General features: G+C 58.2%; 1 protein-coding gene across 2 annotated transcripts; it reads left to right on the forward strand.

The window, feature by feature from the left end:
- Positions 1 to 9,147: 9,147 nt before the first annotated feature.
- On the forward strand, positions 9,148 to 15,474 carry LOC121673114 (LIM domain-binding protein 1). 2 transcript variants are annotated; one of them, XM_042046178.1, is made up of 10 exons: positions 9,148 to 9,274; positions 9,867 to 9,911; positions 10,119 to 10,194; positions 10,412 to 10,514; positions 10,718 to 10,890; positions 11,155 to 11,277; positions 11,451 to 11,534; positions 11,838 to 11,961; positions 12,404 to 12,546; positions 12,915 to 15,474. In XM_042046178.1, the coding sequence occupies exons 1-10, from the start codon at positions 9,255 to 9,257 to the stop codon at positions 13,143 to 13,145; spliced, it is 1,122 nt and encodes a 373-aa protein (XP_041902112.1). In that variant the 5' UTR covers positions 9,148 to 9,254; the 3' UTR covers positions 13,146 to 15,474. The 2 variants fall into 2 exon arrangements, with proteins under 2 accessions (XP_041902112.1, XP_041902111.1); XM_042046177.1 differs by having other exon boundaries at positions 9,149 to 9,274; positions 12,404 to 12,552.
- The last annotated feature ends 1,409 nt before the right edge of the window (positions 15,475 to 16,883 follow it).

The raw sequence follows: 16,883 nt of genomic DNA on the forward strand, positions 1-16,883 counted from the left end.
GAGGGCCGGGGTCCCGCCTGCGCCGCCCCCGCGTCTGCGAAGTTGTGCGCGGCCGCACCGCGCCGCCGCTCCCCACCGGGGCCCCGTACGGCCCGGGGTCGCCGCGGCAGCCCCCAGCCCGCCCTCTGCGCCCCCCGCCCGGCTCTCCCTGTCCCCCGCTCCCCTCTCCTTCCTCGGCTCCCCTCTCCATCTTTACCCAGTTCTCCTGTCCCTCATCCCTCCCCAGCTGCTCTGTGCATCCTTGGCCCCTCAGCTCGTTCCCTCTCCACCAGCTCCCCTGTCTGTCCTCCCCCTCCCTGCCTGTGGTTCCCCCCTCTCCCCTGGCTCCCCTTTCTATCCACCAGGTATTGGCTTTTGGAGCGACACCCTCAGCCTGGTGGGGTGCTGCCAGCAGCCCCCATGCCCTGCTGTGCCCTGCTCCATCCCAGCCCGCAGCTCCCTTTGTTCTTCTCCGGGTTCCTTCCCCTGCCGAAGCCCCTTGACAGCTGCCCCACGCCCTCCTGGTCCCCCTGCGTGCGCTGTCACGGGGTCTGCAGGGTTAGTGCCTGGCTCTAGGGGCTGCTCACCCACTGCGCCTCACTGTTTGCTGCAACTTCATCCTTGCTCACAGCTCAAAGGGTCCCACCAGCCTCCCACGGGTGCCTCAAAGGGAATAAAAGGTCCAAGGGGTGCAAACGCATGAGGGCCATGCACCTTCTCTCAGAAGCTGCCTTGCCAGGTGTCCAGGCTCAGGGGGCCATGGGCACAGGGGGCTCATCCTCTCTGGCAGACAAAGCAGCAGCTTGACCTGGGCCAGCCAGAACTGGGGACAAGGCTGAGGGTGAGCGCAGCATCCTCGGGAGTGGGGAAGACTAAGCAGCTCCAGTTTAGGAGTCAGCATGCATGCCATGGCTGTGAAGAGGTGTCTTAGCTGGGAGGGTGTTTTCTTGGAGCCCCTTTTGTGGATCATGCTGTAGTAGGCTGCCCTGATCTCAGGTGGCTGGCCTCCGGCAGTCCCTGCCAGCCCGCCCACTCGGGATGGGTGATAAGCACCCCAGGGCAGCACTACTGGGGCTCCCTTGGCTTGGGCAGCCCCCAGTCCCATCTCTGCAGCCCTGGCTGGCAGAAGCCAGGCACCGTGGCAGGAGCCTGCTGAGCAACTGCCAGCCGTGGCCAAAGCCAGTGCCGCAGCAGGAGCCAAAACCAGAGGTGTCAGCCACTCCCAGGGTGAGGTGTGAGCAAAGGGTTCCAAGGCTGTGGGGTCTAACAGAGACTCACCTTCTGGGGGCACACAGTCTGCACTTAACGCCACACTGCAAACCCTCACCTGCTTTCTTCTCATCAGGAGGATCTGAGCCTGCTTGAGTCTGGGCCAGGCAGGTGTGAGAACACACATCCCTTCCCAGGGTCTTCCCAGTTGTTCTCCACATGCTTTCAATACGGTAGCATCTTGTCTGAGCAGTTTTGCAGTGACTCCTCTAGTGCTGATCAGGTATCAGCTCTTACTGCTTCTGTTGCAAGTACAGGTAAATATCAGTGTCCTTGTTCCTTCTTTAAAGCCTTAGGTTTTGGAGTGTTCTCATTGTGGGGGAATTGTGGTTTTCACTGAAGTATAACTGAATGTGGCCTTTCCACTCCTGATGCTGTAGAAATTCCAGGTTTGTGATCTGGGCATCCTTTAAAGGCTGAGAAGTGCTGAGCAGAATGACACCTAAGTTGTGTTGCTTCGAAGAGGAAATCTTGTGATCCAAGGGGGATAGGCTGGTGCTGGAAGGTTTGGTGACAGAAGGGATTTGCTGTCATTTGGTGGGGACTTTTCCCCTCACCAGGAGCAGGTCACGATCCATGTAAAATAGGAAAAGGGCAGTGAAAAGCCACAGAAGTTCACTTCAAGCCAAGGTGCCCCAGGCTGGGGACCTGGAGCCTCTTTCAGCTTCTTTTCAGAGAGCAGTGATAGCTGGCAGCCACGACCCTGAGCTTGCCCAGCCCCTCAGGATGCGGGAGCAGAGGGTGATGTGGACCGTCCAGCCCCAGGGCTCCTTCCCTGTGCCATGGCTGGCAGGGTGGTAGCAGTGCTTGTCCCAGAGTGGACTCTCTCAGCGTTCCATCTTTCATGTACTTGCAGCTCTACACTGGTGTGAGCTTGACATCTGCATTAATACGGACCTGAAATCCTGTGTGGTGGCAGAGCAGGATAGCTCGTCTGGCCCTCTCCCTTGGAAACCTCCTGTCCTCTGAGTGATCTGGGGACAGAGTGCTCCTGCTGTTGTTTGCTCTGTGTGTGTGTGTCTGTGGGTTGTGACGCTTGCTGTAACGAGGTTTGCTGCCCCATGGGTTGCTGTTGTTTTGGGTGGAGTTGTAACCAGGGGTGCTGGGGTAAGAGGGTTTCCCTGTGGCTGAGTTCCTCATGCCTTCAGGAGCACCAGGCAGGTGTGCTTGACCATACCCTGTCCTTTCGCTTCCTGGGGTTTTGGCCCCATCCTGCACTGGTTGTCCAAAGGCCTGACACCAGTGGCAGGACGTGCTGCCAGCACAGCAGTGCGAGTCCAGCAAACACTGCATTTGCTCTGTCCCCAGTGCTGCCGGCAGCCTGCCTGTCCCTTGTTCAGCCTCTGTCACCTCTTAACTGAGTACGGAGGAGAGAGGAGTTCTGCCTGAGGGCAGAGGCTTGCCCTGGCAGCTCGAAGAAGCAATGGAGATGCTTTGTAGATTGCACTGAGGAGGTTCCCGCCACGCTCCCACTGTCCCTCCTCTCCGTGGGCATCTGTGAGTGGTCCAGACCTTGGGGCAGGCGCTGCACCCCACAGCGTCATGGTTTGCCCCCGGGCTCGTGCTGCCCCAGCGAGGCCAGCTGGATCCCCGCGGCGGGAATTATCCAGCTTTTTCCCCGTTCCGGAGCGGGCGTCTGGCCGGCTGCCAGGGCTGCGGGGCTCCACCTAGGAGGCAACATGGAGCAAGGCGGCCGGCGGCGGCGGGGCCGCGGTCTCCGGAGACTACGCGTCCCAGCGTGCAGCTCTCGGCGCCGTTGGCAGCGGCAGGGAGCGAGGGGAGCGTTGCATCCCGGGATCGCAAGCCTCCATGCGCCACGTGGGGGCTGACAGCCTCCTGCGCTCCGAGGCAGCGGCACCGCGGTCCTGCCCGCCTGGGGGATCACTGTGGATCCCCCTCTGTGAGTGGAGGGACAGACCGCAGCCTCTTGCCGCTACTTTCCTGCGCTGTGGCTCTCGGCTCCAGCTCTCCCGGGCAGATCTTGTCCCTGTGGAGGGCTGCCCTGAGCAACAACCCCACAATACCATGCAGAGCTGTGTAGTTTTTCTCCACCATGTGCGTGGCAGGCATGCAGCCATGAGCAGGGATGTTGGCTTCGTGTTCTGCAGGGCCGTCGGCATGGTTAGCTATGACTGAATTTTTCTGTGTTGCCGCAGAGCCTAGCAAACCTTTGATGATGAAAATCCTAGTTTGTCAGGAGGCTTTTATTCTAGGTATGCTGACAGGGGTTTTTTTTCCAGCCCCATGGTTCCCACACCACATCGTTCGTTTGTTTGCCGGTGCTGCACCGATGCATGCTGCAGGAGGGATGTGAGCCTGGTCGCTGCAGGGTGGCAGGGCCCCAGGGTGAAGGGGTCTGGGAGAGAGGAAAAGTGTCTGAAAATGTGAAAGGTGCATTCCTGAGGCTGAAACCGGCAGCATTTGATTATGGATTGTCTTTGAGACAGTGAACTGAAAGGAGTAATTAGGGACAGTGGGATATTTCCCTGAGAGTTGCAGGAAATGACTGCCTCGTGGTAAGTTGATAGTAGTGGAGCTGAAACTGGGTTATCTGTGGGATTGCATCTGGGGCTTGCAGCCTTGGACGTGATTCAATTTTCTGGCTGTTTTGCAATTGGCAGGGTGTGCTTTTCTCCCTTTTTCCCTCCTGGAGAATTCCCTGTCTACGTGTCTGAATCATCTGAGGAACAAAATGGGAAAGGGGGGACTCCTGCCATCCCTAGGTGCTGCAGGGCAGTGCCATCCCCTGGGGCCCCAGCTGAATGTCCACCTCTGCAGGATGCCTTCCTGGGAGACCCTGGACTCTGGCAGAGTTGGGGCTGTGGGACTACGTTGAGCCTTGACCTGCAAATCCACATGCTGGCCAGGCTCGCCTCACCTGGTGCTTTTCAGATAATACTGCTTTGCAGCCTGCATCAAGATTGTCACTTTGTAATAATTAGCTGCAGGTAATTATCCCTTCTCTGGCTGTCCCCCTAAATTTGTGACCTGATCTGCAGAGAAGAGCACCCTTGGGTTCAGATGCTTTGTGTGCTGCCGTGGGGGACTTTTGCACTAATATTGCAGGATGTGACCTGGAGCTGGGACACCATGCACAGCCACGTGGTGTGGTGTGGGCAGGGAGGCAACTTGTGGTCCAGATAAGCTCTGTGGATGTCTTGGATGTGCAGCTTGGGAAAAGTGAGAGGGCAATCCCTGCGCGCAGCAGGGCAGGCCGCGATGCGGGTTTTGCCTCTGGACAGGTCAGGGCCAGGTGATGTCCTGGCTGGGGTCAGCCTCTGGATGCCACTGAGTCCCTGGCACATGGTCTCCTCCAAAAGTGGTATCTCCTCTTCCATGGAGAGCCCAGCCTCCTGGGAGCTTCAGCTTCATCAGTTCTGCATTTTTAAAGCAAACGGGGTTTCTGCAAGTTGATATTGTCACTGATAACTTCTCAGGCCATGTCTTAGTGTGTTCCACCTGGGTTCCTGTGGGTTTAGTAACAGCATTGGGGTTTGCAACTGGCCTTGCTCCATCCCCTCCATTCCAAAGAAAAGGAGAAAGAGGTGAAGGCAGGCTTGTGGGGGCGGACCATGGACTGCTCCTTGTGCCTCTGCCTGTCCCAGTCGCTCTGAATACTTCTCCGTGTTTGCCTCCCAGCCCTGCCAACTTCCCGTACACCAGGCACCAGCACCAGGCAAAACCACGTGAATTATTTGAGACGCTGCCCTGCACCCAGCCCCAGATAGCACCCTCCTGCCAGCTATGCCAGCGGGACTGGCCTGGGAAGATGTATTTCTTGCTGCTATCAGGGCTCCCACACCCCATCGAGGCAGCCCTGTGAAACAATGCCGCTATTTACACTTTAAAGCCTCGTTAGGCAGCCAGGAAGCAGGCACGGAGCATGCCGGGAAGCACCGGCTGCCTTTAAGGCTGGCCTCTCTTCTTCCTGGACTGCTGGGAGGAGCAGGATGCTCCCCGGCTGAGCTGTAACCGTGTGGCCCCTTTCAAGCCCCACTTCTTCATTTGTTTTTATCGTTTATGTTTTTAGCCTCTGCCTTGCTGCTGAGCTTTGCCGCTTGCAGAGAGAGTGCACTGGCTACCCAGACAGGGATGGCTCCTCTCTCACAGGTGGGCACCAATTCCTGATAGCAGCCACAGGTATAGGAGGAGCAAGATGTCGGTGCTGCTTTGCCTTTGTCCTCAGCAGTTCTTTGCTCTTTGATGGTGAACTGAAGCGACGGGAGTTCAGGCAGGGGGTTTTCTCCCTGCTTTCCACGTCCCCTGCCCAGGAGGCAGCTCCACGGCTGGTGCTGGTCTCTGCTCACGGTACCCTGCTATCTCCTGGCTGTGTTGGCTCTGCAAGGTGTCCACTGTGCTTTTGGTGCCTTGGGAAATCTGATGTTCCCCAGCTCTGTGAGCTTGGTTAGGATGTGAATCGTTCCTGCTCCAGAAAACCCACTGGGCAGTGCACCAGAAGAGCTTTCCCCATAGGCCTGATAGCTCGCAAGCAGGGACAGCAGAGGAGAATGCATGTGGAGGGTTGGGCAGTGCTGGGCTGTACATAAATCATGGGCAGAGCACCTGCCTTCCCTTCTCTGGGCACCCGCCCATCTGGAGCTGTTTACCTGCCCACACTTTTGTGGCAGGTCTGCGGACCTGGCCTCGGCAGATGATGCTGAGCCATGACATCCCTTCATGGGGTTCCCTTCTCCCCCACCTCCATGCTGAGGAGGAGCCACGGAGCTGCCCACCTGGCCATGAGCACTGTGCTGTTTGCCCAGACCTGCCTGGGCCGGTAGCTCACCAGCTGCAGTGTCAGCCTGATTTTTTCCCTTGCTGGCCATTTTTGTGTTGCTGGGCCAGCACCCGTGAGTGGCCACAGGAAGCATCTTCTGTTGGCTCAGGTTCCACAGGGGCATTGCATGCTCAGCCACCAAGCAGCATCCCTGTTTGCACCGAGCCTGCCCAGATCCTCTGTGCTCAAAGCAGGAGGCAGAGCAGGAGCATGCGGAAACACCAGCTAGGGCCAAGCACTGGGCTTGGCTTGGGAAGGGCCACATCCTGCAGGTGTGTGTCACTGCACCTGGCTGGACAGGGCTTGCAGGCAGCTGGGGCAGTGTGAAGGAAAGAGGTGGTGATGGAGGGATGTCCGAGACCAGGCGGCATGACACTTGTGTGAGTAAAAGCTGGTGTTCCTGCTGCTGTAAAGTAACTGTGTTATTTCCTGTAACTTGTGTAGTGTGTCTACAGTGAAGGTAGAATTTGGACAGCTTGTATCAAGTCCTAAGGCTGTTGTTAGTGTTATTTCAAACCACTGATTCCAGTGACATATTTTATGCTGCATTAAAAATAATACTTGGTCAGGATGCCAGTCTTGCTGAGGTCACATAAGAGGCTCTTCTCCACTCCTCTAGATCCTGACATAGGTCACTCAGTAGAGCTCCAAGTCCATATTAACCTGCTGGGAAAGGCCCAGGGTGGAAATTGAGGCTTGAGTAGGAGTGATGGCCTGGCTCATCTGCTGTCCCATCTCCAGCAACAGGGAGCTGGGGAGGAGCATGAGAAGCACAATGGATGGAGAGTGATGTGTCTCCTTGGTCTCACCCACCCCAGGAGGCCTTCCTGCACCCTGAGAAACAAGATGGAAACTGAGGACCCCAAGAAGCCTTGGGCATTTAACCTTCCCATGTCTCATCCATGAATAAAAACAAAGAATTGAAGGATGAGACCTGCTGGGTCCGATTTTTTCTTCCCCTAAGGACATGATGGCCAGAAACAAGCAGTGCTCCAGCCACTGCTGTCTCTGCTTAATGAATTGGTTTGTTTTCAACAGAAGCTTGGGAGTTTTGGGAAGTTTCCTATGCATTGAACATGCTTCAATGTCATGTTGTATAACAATAGAATGGAGGAAATAGAAAGGCTGTGTTTCTAGTACAGTTTGGGCTGAATTATCATTTCTGTTAGGCACAAGTTGATGTGGATAGAGCAGAAAGCATAAATTCCTCTGCAGCAGCATCTGACCAGCACTGAACTCCTAATTAAAAATGTTTTTATCTGTAAAAACAATCTGTAGGAGCAAGGGGCCGACATTGTTAGCAGCCATATGAGAAATTGTGCCATGTCCCACTTATCCTCACTGCAGACGGGCAGGAGTGGGAACAGCAAGCCACAGCTGAGTGGCTGGGCTGGCTCCAGCCCCACAGGACTGGTAGATCCTGGTGGGTGCTGGAGAGAGGCTGGGTTCAGCTGCTGTGGGGAAACATGGTAAAAAGGCCCCAAGAAAATCAAGGAGTAAAACACATATTTCCCCTGTTGCAAATTGGATTTAATGCTGGGGAGGTGACCCTCTCTATTTTTGACCAGCCCTTGCTCAGCAGTGTGTACAATCCCTGTGACTGCTGGCTTGGGGTCCCAGACGGCTTGGCAGGGGTTAAAGTCATGCCCTGGTCATTCACCTCTGTTGGCTAACAAGCTCCTTATTGCAACAAGCTGGACATCTTGGGTCCCTGTGCTGGTGGCACTGCTTTCCTTCACCCTGGTGCCTTTTGCTCCCCTCCTGTATCCATCGTGGTTGAGCTGCTGCTCCGATCCTGTCCCTGCACCCTTCCACACAGCCTGGCCGTGGAGCGGAACCCAGCCGGTGTGTCTGGTGTCTCCGGGACGCTTCCCTCCGCTGCTGGGTTTGCTTTCTGCAGTAGCGGGTGGCAATCCTGGCAGTTCGTGGGCGTTGGGAAGTGCCCGTCCCAGGGCTGCGTGCGGGCGGGCAGCCGACGGGGATCCCGCCTTGGCCCCGGCTGCAGCGGCAGCCCGGCACGGCCGGCTCCGGGCCCCCGCCTGCAGCGGGACGGGGGGAGACGTGTCTGTGCGGCAGGGCCGGCTGAGCCGGTGGAGCCGGAGCTGCCTGGCAGCTCGCCCACCGCTGCGCCCCGTCCAGGTCAGCCCGTCTGCCCGCCTGCCTGCTGGGAGGGAGCCGCGTGCCTCGGCAGCATCCTGGCGCAGCGTGCCGGGTCCTGCCAGCCGCGGGGTGTGCCGGGGCTGCCGCGGGGCTCGGGAGGGGAGCTGGCAGTCGCCGCTCCCGGGAACCTGCCCTTGTGGTGGGAATGGGCTGGTGAGTGTGGCAGCCCCTGGCTGCCCCTAAGGAGCCTGGATGGGGCTGGCTGTGCCTGGCATCCCTAATGCCTGCTGTTGGCAGGTCTGGGGGTCCCCAGGTTGCTTTCAGGATGTGGGTTGGTTTCACACATCGTGTGCTCCGTTGCAGACCCCATCACACCCCATGTCCTCTATGGGCTCCTTGGTGCTGTGGTGGGCAGTGAGGCTTTGGGGTGGTTTGATCACAGCTGGGGGCTGGCATGTGGCATCTCTCTGTCCGCCTGGATCTGGGTGGCCACTGGCCTGCCTGAGCAGCAGATGGTGGCTGCCTGGGGACCCGCCGTCCATCCCTCCGGGCGATTATTCACCCGTCACCATGACGATAGAAAGGTCAGCAAAAAGATCCTGTGTGATTCCCGGGTCAGTGGGATTAGGAGCAGTGCAGGAGGGAGGGCTAGAGCCCAGCCAGCCCCTCCTCAGGCTCACCAGCTGGACTGTCCCCCTTGGGCACATCCCCAGAGCCCAGCCAGCTGAGAACTGACAAACTTTGGGCACCAGTGAGAAACCCTTGGGATGGGGTTGGGCTCCACTGGCTGCTGATCCTGAGAGCTCAGCTCTGACCCTTTGAGTTCCATCCTGCACAGGGGAGGCCTGGAGCTGTGTGTGGGATGAAGGGAGTAGGCTGACATCAGGGGGGAAGCAGAGGAGGGATGGGGCTGGGCTGATGAAGGCTTGACTGGTCTTGCATCCTTCCACCTCCTACTCCTCCTTCTCTGTCTCACAGCAGCAGCAGCAGGGCATCTCTCCTTGCAGAGTGCCCCCAACTGACCCATGTCCCCTCTCTCTCTCCAGGCTGTTCCTCTAAGTCATTCAAGCTGTACTCGCCAAAGGAGCCCCCGAACGGCAACGCCTTCCCCCCCTTCCACCCAGGCACCATGCTGGATCGAGATGTGGGGTGAGCTGGGGCCCAGGGAGGGATCTGCAATGTTGAGGACGCTCTGCAGTTTGCACCCCAGGGTCTCTGTGTTACACTTCTCGGCAGCAAACAGAGACTGCAGTGCATGGAGTTCAGTTAGCACAAGAGCAAAGAGGGAATTGGAGCAGGCACAGGTGATAGTGGGTTGAGAAAGAGTGATGTTCAGAATGAAGGAAGCCCCCAGGTCCTGAGCTCTGTCAGGCCAAGCCCTCTGCTAGGCCAACCCCCTGGGATCACAGGGAGCACTCCCAGGGCCAAAACAGCCCCTTCTTGAATGTCTGTGCTGCCTGGCACCAGTCACTGCTGCAGAGGAGCTGGATATGTCCCCAAGGAGCAGTTGGCTAGGTCCCAGGAGTGAAGCAGCCAGTGATGTGGGATCAGAGCCCAGTTTTGGGCTGCAGGTCGCCCCGTGGGGCTGTCAGATATTGGCAGCCAGGATACAGTCTGCACTGTGGGGAGGGTCTCACCTCCAGTGAGCCCGACTGCCTGCTGTAGCCAGGGAAGGAGGAGCTGTGGTGAGCAGGGAGATCCCTGCTAGCACTGACCTGCCTGCATCTCTTTCCACTGCTAGACCTACTCCTATGTACCCACCGACGTACCTGGAGCCTGGAATTGGGTAAGCATGGGGGGGCTGGTGTGGACCCTGCCTGGGGGGAGCTTGTGCCTGTGGTGGGGGTGCCTCAGCTGGCTGGCTGGGGCTTGTGGCAGGGTTGCTCAGACTGCCAGTCCTGGAGGGGCTGTATGTGTTCCCCCTGTGGGCTCAGGACCCCTCCACACCTGTGGCTGCCTTCCCCTCTGATGGCTTTCTGTGCTCTCTGGGCAGGAGACACACGCCGTACGGGAACCAGACTGACTACAGGATATTTGAGCTCAACAAGCGGCTGCAGAACTGGACAGAGGTAGGGAGCCGGGAGAGCGAGGGCAGTATTTTGGCAGTGGGGGCTCCCACCGCCTTCTCCCACATGTGGCTGTGGGACAGGGCTTATCCACCCCCATCTCCAAGTGCTCAGCTCGGAGCGCAGCCCTCCATGGGTTGAGCATGTGGCTGCTGTGCCTAGCAGCCTGCATTTGTCTGTCTCTCCTCCCCGTAACTTAGCATCTCTCTGCCATCCCCAGGAATGTGACAATCTGTGGTGGGATGCTTTCACCACAGAGTTCTTTGAGGATGACGCCATGTTAACAATCACTTTCTGCTTGGAGGATGGACCAAAGAGATACAGTGAGTACCACCTTGAGTTCTCTTTCCTAAGGGCATTGCCGTTCAGCAGGAGACAGTTGTGTGCTCAGGGGGATGTGGGTAGGGTGTCAGAGTGCAGCTGTTTTCAGCCAGAAGGTATGGGGGCACCCTCTTCATGTACATCCCAAGGAACATCTGGATGAGCCAGGTTTACTGACCTTATTTTCCTGCTTCTCCTGTTGCAGCGATTGGCCGGACTCTGATTCCCCGTTACTTCCGCAGCATCTTTGAAGGGGGGGCCACAGAGCTCTACTACGTGCTCAAGCACCCCAAGGAGTCCTTCCACAACAATTTTGTCTCGCTGGACTGTGACCAGTGCACCATGGTCACCCAGCATGGCAAGCCCATGTTCACCCAGGTACTGCCTGCACCTGCAGCTTCTGCTGCCCCTCCTGGTTTTGGGGAGCCTTGGTTTTTTGTGCCTTGGTTTTTTGTGCCCTCTTGGTGGCTACAGTCCCACGGGGCTGTGCATTTGGGGCTCTTGGGTATGGCTTCTGCTGAGTCTCCCAGGAGGCAGAGGCAAGCCACTATGGGAGTATTCCAGTGTGCAGCAGTGGGTTCCCAGGGGATCTGGGCTGGGGGAAGCTGGGGCAGCCTATGCCTGACCCTTTGCCCTGCCCAGGTGTGTGTGGAGGGGCGGCTCTACCTGGAGTTCATGTTCGATGACATGATGAGGATAAAGACGTGGCATTTCAGCATCCGCCAGCATCGAGAACTCATTCCCCGCAGCATCCTTGCCATGCATGTGAGTACAGCTCCAGGAGCTTGCCTGGGTGCGAATGACACAGGGCTGCTGAGCTCCTCAGGCTGCTGTGCAGCTTGGCGGAACCTCAGCCCAGTCCTGCATCACAGGCTGGGACATGGGAGGGCTGTTCCCAGCCTGGATGCAGCTGAGCTGTCTGTCCCTGTCACTCCTAGGCACAGGATCCCCAGATGCTGGACCAGTTATCCAAGAACATCACACGTTGTGGGCTCTCAAACTCCACACTCAACTACCTCCGAGTAAGTGTGCGAGAAGAGGGGGGATGCAGCTCTGCCATGTCTTGTGCTCTCAGCTGCCTGATGCCTGGCTGCCCTGGGGTGTGTGTAGGCTGCAAGGCTGGCTTTGCAAAAGCAACCTTACAGAGGGGCTGTTAGGGAGCTGTGGGGGCAGTGGGTCTACCAAATCCCACATGCTCACAGTGTGGCTTGGGTCAGTGCAGCACAGATGCCTGCCTGTAGGGGGTTAGGGTTAGGGTTATTGGGTCTCTGTTTTGCTGGGGCTCAGAGCATTGCAATCTAACCCAGAGTCTTTGCTCCCTGCAGCTCTGTGTAATCCTAGAACCAATGCAGGAGCTTATGTCACGGCACAAGACCTACAGCCTCAGTCCCCGGGACTGCCTCAAGACTTGCCTCTTCCAGAAGTGGCAGCGGATGGTCGCTCCGCCTGGTGAGTCTCACAGTGGCTGCTGTGCTACCTGGGGGTCTCTGGGACTGCCTGGTCAGGCCCTGCCCTCGGTGCAGGCTTGTCCCAGCCCCAGAGCTGTTCTTGGCCTCGTTTTGTGAGGCTGGGAGTGGTGAACCAGGCATTTAGCTTCCTTCTATGCTGGTCTGCCTTCCCAGAGGGCCAGAGCAGGACTGCAGGCAGCCAGTACTCCCTGCCTGGAGGCTGCCAGCTGCTTGTGGAAAGCAAAGCAGGGATGGAAATTGTCATGCTGCCTCTCCTGTCCCCTGGTCTGGGAGGACAGCAGAGCTGTGGAAGTGAGGAGGGTGGTGATGCTGCCTGGAGGGGGAATGTGGTCCTTGAAGAAATGGGGTTTGCATAACAGGGGCTGGGGGGCACCAGCTTCCTCTTGTTGGGGCTGATCATGTATGTCTCTTTCCTCCACCAGCGGAGCCAGCACGGCAGCAGCCCAGCAAGCGCCGGAAAAGGAAGATGTCGGGGGGCAGCACCATGAGCTCCGGTGGGGGAAACACCAACAACAGCAACAGCAAGAAGAAGAGCCCAGCCAGCACCTTTGCCCTGTCCAGTCAGGTACCTGTAAGCATCCCGTTTCCATTCTCTCTTCCTCCTCTGGGGTGGAGGGGAGGGTTCTCTGCTCCTGCCCCTGGGAGCTGCTAGGGGGAGACCCCCAGGGACTGCCTATCTGAGCCCCCGCAGCTCTTCCCATGTGATGGGGAAAAGAAGGAGGGGGTGTCCCAGCTGCCTTCTGTAAGACTCTCTGCTCTCCTGCAAGGGAGTGAGGGTGTGTTTGCCCCACTCAGTGCCCAGGCTTGGGTTCTGCAGTGGAGATGAGGAAGTGGCCCTACAGCTGGGGAAAGGGGCTGAGCTGATGAGAGGGGGGTCTAGCGGCCCAGGCTCCCCCCACCTCGATTATGTTTCGGGACCGTCTCCCCTTTCAGGATGTGATGGTGGTAGGCGAGCCCACACTGATGGGGGGGGAGTTTGGGGACGAGGACGAGAGGCTCATCACCCGGCTGGAGAACACGCAGTTTGACGCCGCCAACGGCATCGACGACGAGGACAGCTTCAACAACTCGCCGGCGCTGGGGGCCAACAGCCCCTGGAACAGCAAACCGCCCTCCAGCCAGGAGAGCAAGTCAGAGAACCCCACGTCGCAGGCGTCGCAGTAACGGCCCCCCCGCCGCCCCGTGGACTCAGTCCCAACCAATCTACCTGTACATTTGCAACGGAGAGTGACTGGGAAGCGGCGAGGTACCGAGGGCGGATCAGCGCCACACGGATGATGGGGTGCATGGCCTGGGGTGCACACCAGGCAGGCAGCCCCCAGCCATCACCCCCGCCGCCTCCCCGTACCCCCACGCCTGCCTCCCCGATGGACCCCAGGGCAGGGGTGGGTTTCCGGGGCCGTAGCTTCATTATTCCCCCTTCTCTCTTCTTTCCTGCTTCTTGCCCAGAGAGCTTCTCATCCCCGCCCCAACACGCCCAACCCCTCCCTGCCGAGTGGGGGGAATTAGAGGGGAGGTGTTGGCAGTGGCTGGCATGACCAGATGCCATGTGTTGAGGTCTGGCACAGCCCAGAGACCCTCCTCCCTGGGTCCTATGGCTGGTGTTTGCTGAGCAGCCACCTGCATTGGGGTTGTACATCTCTAGTCCAAGCTGGGGCTGGTTGGGGGGGGGGCAGTGATGAAAAGCCTTCCCTGTGCCTCGGGCTCTGCCATGAAGCCGCCTGCAACCAGGGTCAGATCCTGCAGCGCTGGGATGGTGTTGAGGATATGGCCCCGTCTCATTTTCCCACTCTCCTGCACCCTCCCCTTCCCCTCGCTCCCCAGAGCGAGAGCACAGCACGGTCATGGGGGCACTCTGTATATAGGAAGTGCGTGGTGGGGGGCTGGGGGGCACGGAGGACCCGCAGCTCTGCCGGAGCAGCCGGTGCCCTTGTTCCCTGCCTGCAGCCCCTGTGTTTCCCTCCACCCTGCGTGAGTCTGCCTGGGGCCCCTTTGCAACCCCTGGCTCCTGGTACCTCCTACTTTTGTCTTTTTTTAAGAAAAAAAAAAATAATATTATTAAATTGTAAGTTTAAAAAAAAGAAAAAAAAATGGGAAAAGACTCCCTCAGCCCCCTTGCCCATTCCCCCCTCCTGTCCTGAGCCCTCTCACCCTGTCCTGACTTTTGTACAGGCTTCTTCTCTTGGAAGTCTCGTTTTATATCCAGTTCGGAGAGCTTCAAACCAAGGAGAGACTTTGCAGACTTCCTTTCTAATCCCTCCAGAGGTCGGGAGGGGCCAGCCCCCCGCCTCCCTTCTCAATGTAAATCTTGTGTGCTGTTGTCCCCGCTCCCCCCCTCGGGTTCGTGTACCTCGTGCTTGTACATTTCCGCGCTGTAGACAGTGTGTACGATACTGTTCTTTCAATGTGTTATCACTAGAGCAGGTGCCTCCATTGATGTTAGGGGAAACGATGAGAAAAATAATAATTTTTGGGGGGTTTTTTTGGTTTAAAAAAAAAAAAAAAGAGAAAAAAAATAATCCCTTCCAAGGAGAAGATGGGAGGTGCCGGGGGAGGGTGTTTGTGCTAACTAACCAGTTCACCCCAGCAGCCTTGGAGTGGGGTTTTGGGGAAAGACGGGAGTCCAGGCTGCCCGTGGGAACCCCCTGGCATGCCCCGTGGTGGGGTTGCAGCAAGTGCTGCCGTGGGGGGGACTGCCCTAGTGGGGGTGTACGTGTGTGTAAGAGTGTGTGTGCGAGAGGTTTGTGTGTCTGTCTGTGTGTGTAAGGGAGCCTGGAGCAGGCGGAGTAGCCCTGAAGTTCGGGGGGGTGAGGGGTGCACTCCATTCTCCCTGTCAGACGCCCCCAGTTCCCTGCCAGGGATCCCACGGTCCATGTCCCACTGCCCCGTGGGGCTTGGGGCTGGCACGTGTCACTGAGGGAGCCGCTGCCTGTGCACAGGGGGCTCTGGCTGATGCAGGGGTCCTACTAGCACCCCATGTCTTGCCCACTCGTGGCTGAGACTGCAGGAGGCTGCTGAGATGGGGTGGGGGACACCCTGTGTTTCCTCTCCTGCTGTCCCTGTGGTTGGGCAGGGAGACAGAGCCTTGAGTCTGCCCTGGTCTGATCTCAAGCTGAAGATCCCTGGAGAGATGCCTGTGTTGGCTGCTGGGCCCCTCCATGTGCAGGCCGGAGGTGGAGGGCTCGGCCCCTCAGACCCCCAGGCATGGGGGTCCCCACGGCCCCTTTGCAGGTGGGGGTGGGATCCCAGGGTGGGATCCCAGGGTGTTGCAGGGAGGGGGGCTCTGCATTGCAATTAAGGTACGATTCTCCACGCCGTGCCGCAGGGCTGCTGTGGAGGGTGCAGAGCCCTCACTGCCACGGGCACACTGTAATGCCTTTTTGTTTCTTCTTTTTTTTTTTTTTTTTTTTTTTTTTTCTTCCTTCCTCCCCTCCATAGTTTGTGCCATTTATGAGTCATGTATGGTACCAATAAAATGACTTTTCGGTTTGAAGCTGTCCTGATCACTTATGTCTGAGCATGGGACCAGGCTGATGTAGGCAAGGCAGAGGGGGCTCCCCTCATGTCCCTGGTGCCCTGGCAGGGGGTGGGGGAACAGGGCTCACTGTGCTCTCAGGATGATGCCGGCTCGCTTCTGTCTGCTGGTTCCCAGGCAGGCCACAGCTGGCTCCCTGCCATGCCATGGAAAGCAGAAATCTCAGCAAGGGTAAGGTACAGGGCTGCTGGGAAACGCCCAGTCCCCAAGCCAGAGCAAACAAGCAGCTCGAGGCCTACCCAGACACCAAGGTGATGGACACCTTCCCTGGGGAGCAGTGGGGGCAGTGCCATCCTGCTGTGGGAACAGGGCGGGAGCAGCTGAGCAGCATGGAGGTGTCCTGGGGAGGGCAAAGGAGGGACAGGGGACCAAGAGAGGGCCAGCCTCCATGGGGACTAGACCAGTCTCCTTCCAGAAGCTGGGGTGCCCTGTGCCAGCATTGTTAGGGATATGGGGGAAGCCAGGCTCGTAAAGCAGGGCTGATGGCAGCAGAGGGTGAGGGCAGGATGGAGCTGTATCTTCAGAGTAGGGACAGGGATTGGGTTGACATCTGCAGTGAGGGATGTCACCAGGCTGTCCTTTCCCCTGACAGGGCCGAGGTTGGGGGGGCTGCAGGATACAGGTGCTGTGGTGGGAGCTTGTGGCTGACGGGTGAGGGCAGGGTGGCTGCAGTGAGCCCGTGGTGTGGCACCCAGAGCTGGGGCATCAACACCCTTGCTCCTGACATGCCCCGAGCTCTGGCAGGGTCTGGTGGGATGCCGTGGGCTGGAGGGGAGCAATGCCTTGCAGGAGCAGATCCTGCCATCTGTGAAGGATCCTGCATGTGCCTGGCTGGCTCCTGCCTGTGGACCTGAGAGCTACTGGATAGCCCCAAGGCAACACCTCGGGGTTGAGGTCTGACCTGGAAAGCCCAAGGGTACCTGTGAAGTCCCCAAACCTCCTTCCCCACATGAGCTCCAGTGCTATGAGAAACTCAGTTGTTGTTTTTTTTCCCCCCCTCCTTTTTTGGTGGGATGAATCTGTGTCCTCTGCTGCCCTGCGGCAGTGCCAGTGCTGTGCCAGAGGGTCCCACATGACACTCTAGCACCCGGCATGGGCCAGACCAGGAAGAAACCTAGAAGTAGAGCTGCCCTTCTCCCCGCACCACCTTCACCTAAGGTCACGGAGTGCAGTGATGCCTGCTTGTGCCGAGGAAAGTTAAGCAGTACCTGGGAGATGGTGATGAGCAAGCCAGGGCTGCTGGAGGGGCCAGGGAGCCCACCATGCAAAGGTCATTCAGGTACAGCTCACCCGGAGTCCCTGCTGGTACCTGTCCAAAAGCCCATGGTGTCCCATGCAGGGACACAGGGCAGGGGCCAAGGACCATG

The sequence above is a fragment of the Corvus kubaryi genome, unplaced genomic scaffold, assembly GCF_017639235.1.
Source record: "Corvus kubaryi isolate FWS band 111438036 unplaced genomic scaffold, C.kubaryi_AGA036_p1.0 65200, whole genome shotgun sequence".
In the NCBI taxonomy this organism is placed as follows: Eukaryota; Metazoa; Chordata; class Aves; order Passeriformes; family Corvidae; genus Corvus; species Corvus kubaryi.

What these genes read in the sequence shown, in the direction of transcription:
- LOC121673114 (XM_042046177.1), top strand. Translation starts at nt 9,255, where the DNA reads ATGCTGGATCGAGATGTGGG. An exon ending in GCAAGCCCATGTTCACCCAG is followed by an intron (nt 10,891 to 11,154) that starts GTACTGCCTGCA and finishes TGCCCTGCCCAG; the next exon opens with GTGTGTGTGGAGGGGCGGCT. An exon ending in GCGGATGGTCGCTCCGCCTG is followed by an intron (nt 11,962 to 12,403) that starts GTGAGTCTCACA and finishes TTCCTCCACCAG; the next exon opens with CGGAGCCAGCACGGCAGCAG.